This window comes from Alligator sinensis, unplaced genomic scaffold (genome assembly GCF_000455745.1).
Source record: "Alligator sinensis unplaced genomic scaffold, ASM45574v1 scaffold1819_1, whole genome shotgun sequence".
Taxonomy (NCBI): domain Eukaryota; kingdom Metazoa; phylum Chordata; order Crocodylia; family Alligatoridae; genus Alligator; species Alligator sinensis.
In genome coordinates this window covers 32,909-40,110 of record NW_005843613.1, presented here as the reverse complement: position 1 = coordinate 40,110, position 7,202 = coordinate 32,909, and the positions used below count along the sequence as shown (strand labels likewise).

The 7,202-nt window shown below is 59.2% G+C and overlaps 1 protein-coding gene across 1 annotated transcript; it reads left to right on the top strand.

Moving 5' to 3' along the window:
- Nucleotides 1-6: 6 nt before the first annotated feature.
- LOC112548839 (protein ANTAGONIST OF LIKE HETEROCHROMATIN PROTEIN 1-like) lies at nt 7-2,014 on the top strand. The gene is made up of 2 exons (XM_025195583.1): nt 7-168; nt 410-2,014. Exon 2 carries the CDS (start codon nt 598-600, stop codon nt 1,717-1,719), a length of 1,122 nt encoding a protein of 373 aa, XP_025051368.1. The 5' UTR covers nt 7-168; nt 410-597; the 3' UTR covers nt 1,720-2,014.
- The last annotated feature ends 5,188 nt before the right edge of the window (nt 2,015-7,202 follow it).

Here is a 7,202-nt window from a genome sequence, read left to right as displayed (position 1 = left end):
CCTCTGCCGCCGCGGACCCCGGTGACGGGAGCTGCCGCTTGCTGCCAGGAGCCGGCTTCGCCGACCCCAAACCGGAGCCGGCGTTGAAACCGGAGCAAGAGGAGGACTCGCCCGTCCTGGAGCCCTGGGACGATAGCGACGGGGGCGTCCTGGATGTCCCCTGCGCAGGTAAGTGCCTCAGGCCAGCGGCCTGCACTAGCCACCTCCCGGGACGGAGCAGGCTGGGCCGTCACCTGCCGGGTACATCCAGGGTCCCCAGAAGCCCCCGGCACAGGGTCTGGGAGAGCCCGGCGTCATGGACCTAGCCGTGGGGTGTCTCGCAGGCTGTTCCAGGGACGGGTGTAGAGCCTATGGGCCCCCTTCCCACCCCCGGCAGTGGGCACCCCTGAGACTCGTGTGCTTCTGCCAGCTCTTCCATGCTGCGCGCAGCCTGTGCCGGACACGGTCGCCGAGCTGCTCCTGGTCGCCAGCCACCTGCTCCAGGCTTGGAACCGGCGCGCCAAGCGGCGCTTCCTGGCCTTCCGGGCGCTGCTGAAGTGCGGGCGGGCGCTGAACCTGGAGGACGAGGACGACACGCTTGTGGAGGACTGGACGGACATGATGCACGTGGCCATCGCGGCCCAGTCGCCCTGCGTGGACCGGCGCTTCTGGAGCAAGGGCACCGACTCGGCCTGGTGGGACTACGCGGTGCTGCAGACGTGGGACGACCAGCAGTGGCTGCAGAGCTTCCCCATGTGGAAGCAGACCTTTGTGGAGCTGTGCGAGGAGCTGGCCCCGGCCCTGCAGCGCCAGAGCACGCAGTTCAGGGACCCCATCCCTGTGCAGAAGCGGGTGGCCGTGGCGCTCTGGAAGCTGGCCACCACGGACTGCTACCGCTCCGTGGGCGCCCAGTTTGGCGTGGGCAAGTCCACGGTGGGGCTGGTGGTGATGGAGGTGTGCAACGCTATCCTCAGGGTGGTGTATCCGCGGGCCGTCGCCATCCGGCACGTGCCCGACGTCATCGCCGCCTTCCACAGGATGGGCTTCCCCAGCTGCGCGGGGGCCCTGGATGCCACGCACGTGCCCATTGCCTGCCCGCCACGTGGGGCCGGCGAGTATGCCAACGGCAAGGGCTACTATTCCCTGGTTCTGCAGGCCTTGGTGGACCACCGGGGCCGGTTCATGAACACCAATGTGGGCAGTGCCGGCAGCGTGCACGATGCCACGGTCCTCCGACGCTCGGGTGTCTACCTGCTCGGGCAGGCCGGGACCCTCTTCCCACGGTGCGAGGTGGTGATGGGCAATGGGGTGCCGGTGCCCACCGTGGTGGTGGGGGACCCCGCCTACCCCCTCCTGCCCTGGCTCATGACTCCGTACCCCGAGCCCCTGGACCCCGGGAAGAGGCACTTCAATGAGGCGCTGGATGGCTGCCGGCTGGTGGCAGAGCGTGCCTTCGGCCGGCTCAAGGCCCGGTGGTGCTGCCTGCAGAACCGCCTGGACGCCAGCGTGGCCAATGCCGTGCGCATGACCGTGGCCTGCTGCGCCTTGCACAATGTCTGCGAGACCAAGGGCGAGGGTTTCTGCCTGCGCTGGAGCCAGGACAGCCAGGGCACACTGAGCCGATTCCCCCAGCCCGAGAGCGCACCCATCAACGTGGGCTCCAGCCCCCGTGAAGCCCGGGCTATCCGGGACGCCATCTGCAGCCACATGCTGGCCACGCAGGGCGGCGTGAGCGAGTAGTGGATTGCAAAGGTGAGCACAATTCCCGCGGGGAGGCTGGTGGCGTTCGTTCCCTCGGCCCCTCTGTACGGTGTGTAGTTTGGATAGACTAGAGTGCCAGGGCGGCGGGGCAGTGCTGGGCATCCTGGGGACACCATAACCTGGCTCACCCGCTGGCCCGCATCGAGATGAGGCCTTCCCTGGCTTTCCGTGTGCATGCTGTGGCGTCTGCACCTGTCCATCTCAGCTCCCGGGGGCCTGGGTAATTTAATTCTCAGACTGCTCTGTGCTTTTTGATACTTTATTAAAAACCTCTTTTTGCATAAAACTGTGCCCCTTGCCTTGCCCACATCCCAGAGCCACGGCACTTTCCACTGCACATGTCAAGGGACCCAAAAGGGGCAGGTGCTGCTAGCGACAGCCCCATCCAGTCGTACAAGGAGCAATGGCGCAGTGCCGACAAAGCAGCCCAGCCTTGGTGATGCCTGCATCTCTGCTCGTGGCGTGGGGCTGTGCTGTGTGCTGCCCTTTGCCTCGCTGCTTTGGAGCCGCCTGCCTGTTTGCAAGCCCCAGGTGTGTTGGGGCATGAGGACCTGCAGAAGCCAGGGCCAGGAGCTGGGCCTGCCCTCCCTCTCCCTTTTGTGTCATTACCACGGCTGCTAGAAATTGATGGTGAACTAAAATGGACGTCTCTGGTGCTGGTCCAGGGATGGGAGTCCCCCAGGCCTCTGCTGGGTGCACAGCCCAGGCTGCTGCATCTGCAGGCTGGGGGCATGAGCATCTCGGCAGGGCTTGATCGAGCGCGTGGGGCGGCAGAGGGGGGCTGGCAGCTGCACAGCCAGGACATGGAGGGGTCAGGGCCATCCATGGCCTGCACGGTTTACCCTGCCAGGTGTCCGGCAGCCGGCTGGCAGGGGCACCCAACTCCTTCTTGTTGTAGCCGGGCTGCAGGGCATGTCACGGCCCCTGCCCAAGGATGGGATGTTTTGCAGCCCCCACTCCCAAGACACTTCAGGCATCTCATGGGAGCCAGGTGCAAAGCTGGAACAAGCCTGGCAGCAGGGAGCAGAGTAGATGGACGTGCAGTGAGGTGGATACACAGCTGGTTGGATGGTCCTGCTTGATGAGCAGTCTGCAGTGTCTAGCTGGGAGGAGGTATGGCATGGGGGGGGCAGGGGTCTGTCCTGTGGCTGGTACCGTTCAACAGCATTAATGATTTGGTGAATGGGATTGAATGCATGCTCAGGCAATGTGTGGATGGCGCCAAGTTGAGTGGAGTGGCAGACACGCTGGATGGAGAGCAGGCCTGGGATCCAGGATGATCTGGGTAGACTGGAGAAATGGTGCCCAGCCACCCAGATGAGACGCAGCAAGGACCAGTGCAAAGTCCTGCCCTTGGGATGGAATAACTGTAGCACAGACGAGCCTGGGGAATGGCTGGCTGGGCTGCAGGACAGCAGAGAAGGACCGGGGGTCACAGTGGAAATGAGCCAGCACTGTGCTCTTGCTGCAAAACAGCCAACAGCAGCCTGGGTCGTACTGACGAGTCTCATTTGCAAATCAGGGGAAGCTCCTGTTGTCCCTTTCCTCCCAGCAGGTGTCCAATCCCTCAGTGAATCTGTCTGAACGCTCAGTTTCCACCACACCAGGTGGCAACGAGCTCCACATTTAATGACCCGCTGAGTGACAAAGAACTTCCTCATGTTTTAAACTTTCACCCTGCTGTCCTCGTTTCATGCTGTGACCCCTCGCTCTTGTCTGGTGAGACAGTAATACATCCCTGTGGATTTTCTCTTCTCCATGTTGTAAATCCTTCTCCTGTTCCCTCTCGAGTGTCTCTTTTCTAACCTGGCCAGGCCTGGCTTCTTCAGTTTCTCCTCACAGGGAAACCCCTCTATAGCACTCATCATCCTTGTTACCCTTCTCTGCACCTTCTCTAGTTCTTGTATCTGTGTCTGTCTTTATCATCTATATCTATATATACCTATACCTATGACTATGTCTATATCTATGCCTATGCCTATGCCTATTCTCGCTGCCCTGGGGACCCTGGGGCTGTAGACAAGGCCTCTGGGCAACCAGCCCAGCCACAGCCAGTGACACCAGAGGCCCACGCTGCCATCAGAAGAGCTTTGCTGGCAGTATGCAGCCCATGCAACGTGGCAGGGCCAGGACCATGCCCGCTGGGAGCCTGAGCACCACATGCGGTAAGTGCTGCTATGGGGCCCTGGTCCCTGCCCCGGGAATGACCACTCACTGCACCTGCTGCGGCCTGCACCTTCGGGCCCCACAGCTTCCTAGCAGCCCCTCTCTGCCCCTGTCAGAGCAATGCACAGAGAAGTCCCTGAAGTTGCAGCCCAGCGCCTGGGTCTGGGTGGGACAGTGGGTGCGGGGAGAGAGATGCAAAGACGGTGGGTGACAGGGTGAGGACAAGCCTGGAGCCAGGGCAGGGCCCCCTATGCCCTCTTCCATCTTCCTCCCCACTCCTGCTACTCTCTGGGAGGGGGAAACTGCAGCTACACAGCAGGGCTGGCTCCCCCCTCTTAAAAGGACAGGCCAGCCTGCTCCATCTTCTCTCCCCAGACCTCAGTGAGAAATTCTTGGCTGAGCTGAAGAAGGGGGCATTAGTAGGGCGGCAATGTGGGTCAGGATGTGGCTAGCGGGGAGATGGTGACAGGGGTTGGAAGTGGGGGGCAGCCTGCAGTGCGCAGGAAGGGTGCAGCACAGCCCTGGGGGCAGAGAAGGATGGAGCCCTAGGAAAGCTGGGCTGAAAGGGCCCAGTGCACCAGGCACAGCTCGTTCGGTGGTATCCTGTATGGGGCCAGCTGCGTAGCTGGCATGGGGCTCAGACAGGCTCTGGGGCCCGACGTGCCCTTCCTCGCAGCTGCAAAACGCGCAGGTGGAGCCCTGGCTAAACAGACCCTGCAACGGTTGTGCTGAGTGCCAAGGGGCCGGGCAGGCAGCCGAGATCTCAGCTAAACCGGCTTTGTGGCGGAGTGAACTCGTTCCACTTCCTGCCTCTGCAGGGGGGAGAACAGGCATCTTCCCTCTTCTTTACGGCACGGACCCCCGAAGGCCGCTGTCTAGTCCCCCTTCATCTCCTCGTCTCCAAGAGAGAGACACGCCTGGCTCAGCCTCTCCTTGCCCGCGTGCCTTCCACCCCTTGGTTGTTTTTGTTGCCCGTCTCTGGGCCCTCTCCAGCCCCTGCACATCCTCCTTCAAACGCGGAGCCCAGACCTGCAGGCTGTGCTCCTCTGAGGCCTCCCGGGCATCACTGCGGGTGTCAACCGCGGTTGAAATGAGAGAGAAGTGGGGCTTGTTGCACTTAGAAACCGGATTTTTAACCTAGTGCTTTATGAATTGACACAACGCTCGGTTGATGACTAGCAGAAAGGCTTGCTTTAATAACTACCAACAAGTTACAAAACTAAATGGCAGAAAAGGCTCTTTCCCCACATCAAAGGAGCTATTTGTCCTTGTATTATCTTAGCTGCATGGAGTTCTTTACCCAAGGCAGGCAGGGAGCCGTTCTTGTACAGCCGCACAGCGCGGATCCTGCACTTTTGGCTGGGTGGCGCAGGATGGCTTCTCGGGTTTGCCCTGGAGGGCACGCACCTTGCTGCCAGTTCTGTCTTGCTTTTTATACTCTTTTAATTGTATAGCTTCACAGCTTCCTTCTTGAGAGCTGGTTAATCGAGGTCCAAAAGAAGCAGGCCGGGCCAGAATGAGCATATTACAATTGTATCCTGTTCGTGTGCTTGTGAAGTGTGCAAGCTTTTCATCAGTTTGGAATCAAATAGGATGGGTATGGATTGAATGAGATCCCTTGAGGGAGTTGATCACAGAGTACTATTTTTCAGTAGTTGTTTTAACAATGGAGCCTAATAAATAGCTGCAAATGGCTCATGGAGACTGTGAAGATCAGGGACCATTGGATACACTAGATGTGCGGTTCAGGAGAATACACTGGATTAGCAGAATAAACATTTAGAAGTTGACTGCTTATTTGGAGAAACATGCCTTAATTAATAAATACAAACAGGAGCTAGTGAGGATCAGACAACAGGTGTGAGGTAGGTTAGATGCAGTCACACAGACTGATTTAGCATAAAACTTTAGACAGATATTGAACGTTTGCTTTGGGAAATAGGTCTTAATCCAAGGGGGAATGTGTTACCCAGGATATATTTCCAGTCATGTTTTCAATGCAGCTTGGCTTGTTCTTGTCTCTTACAGGCTTTCCTTTGACATGGAAATTTTAGTTCTTTTGTTTTCTTTAGTGACACTTATCTCAGTTGAGATGTAGATGTAGGTTGTAGGTTTCTCCCCAGGCCACTTGGCTTTTTGGCTTGCTCTCCGAGTCTTGTTCCATTATGTGTTAGGTCTCTGCCAATACTTTAAACCATCATTTATTTTGTTAGGCTCAGGTGTGGTAGCAGATCGAGGACTGTTATCATGACTGTTATTGTCTTATGGCCTGGGTCTGGTATTGGGTACTGCAAGTGCTCCACTCTCTTATGTCTAATGGGGTGCAAGCTACGGTGGAGTTTGATTTTCTTTGTGACAGTCTTGTTACCTTGATCCAGTCTTGCCCCATCCATTGTCTTGCATTTTTGTGCAAGACACACTGTCCAAACTTTCAGTTTTCATATGCAGCAGGGACCCCAGATGCAGCGGTCGCATCCAGTCCAGCCCCTGCCTGAAGCAGGATCAGCCCTGTGCAAACCAGCCCAGACAAACCGTTTCCGACCACTGAGCAGCACGACAGCCACCCCTGACAGCCCCAGGCGTCGCACCCGCCCTTGCCCCGGGAAAGCAGGTCCACGGCTGCCAGCGTCCTGCTGCGGGCAGGGGGCCACGGACGCTGCAGAGACACCAGGCTGAGGCAAAACCCCCCTGTGTGGATCTGTTGTGTCCTTTCACTTAGGCTCAGCCGGACGCTGCACTGGGGCAGGAAGGGATTTCTGGTCTGGACTGGGGGGTTTTGCCTTCCCCTGCACGGGGGCATGGCCTTGGCCTGGGCTCTCTGGAGCGTCTATTAACAGACTTCTATAGAAGCAGGACGTTGCAGCCTCCCTGCTTTCCCTGCGGCAGGTTCAGGCGTGAGGCCTGGGCCCGTGTCAGGGTTGACGGCAGTTTTGGATACAGGGTTTGTCTGGGCCGATTTGGACAGGGCTGATCCTGCCTCCGGCCGGGGTGGGACTGGACGTACTCCTTGCCAGCCCCGCAGCTCTGGGGGTGTGTTAGCCCCAGGTGAGACTTAGCACCCAGCGGAAGACAAAGCGGAGCAGAGAGAGAGGAGGGGGAAGGAGAGAGGGGGCTGAGAGGGGCAGGATGGGGGTGGGCGCCCGGTCGGAGCGCAGCAACGGCTGCCCCCAGCCAACCGGCCTAAGCTTAGACACGGGTCGTGGCGAGGCGGTGGGGACGTGACCCGGGTCTGGTGGGCAACCGCGGCCTGGCACCCCAGCGCCCAGGAGAGCTCGCCCTTTGCCCCGGCCAGGGGG

Coding starts and splice junctions, on each gene's coding strand:
- LOC112548839 (XM_025195583.1), top strand. CDS start 598: ATGATGCACGTGGCCATCGCGGCCCAGTCGCCCTGCGTGGACCGGCGC.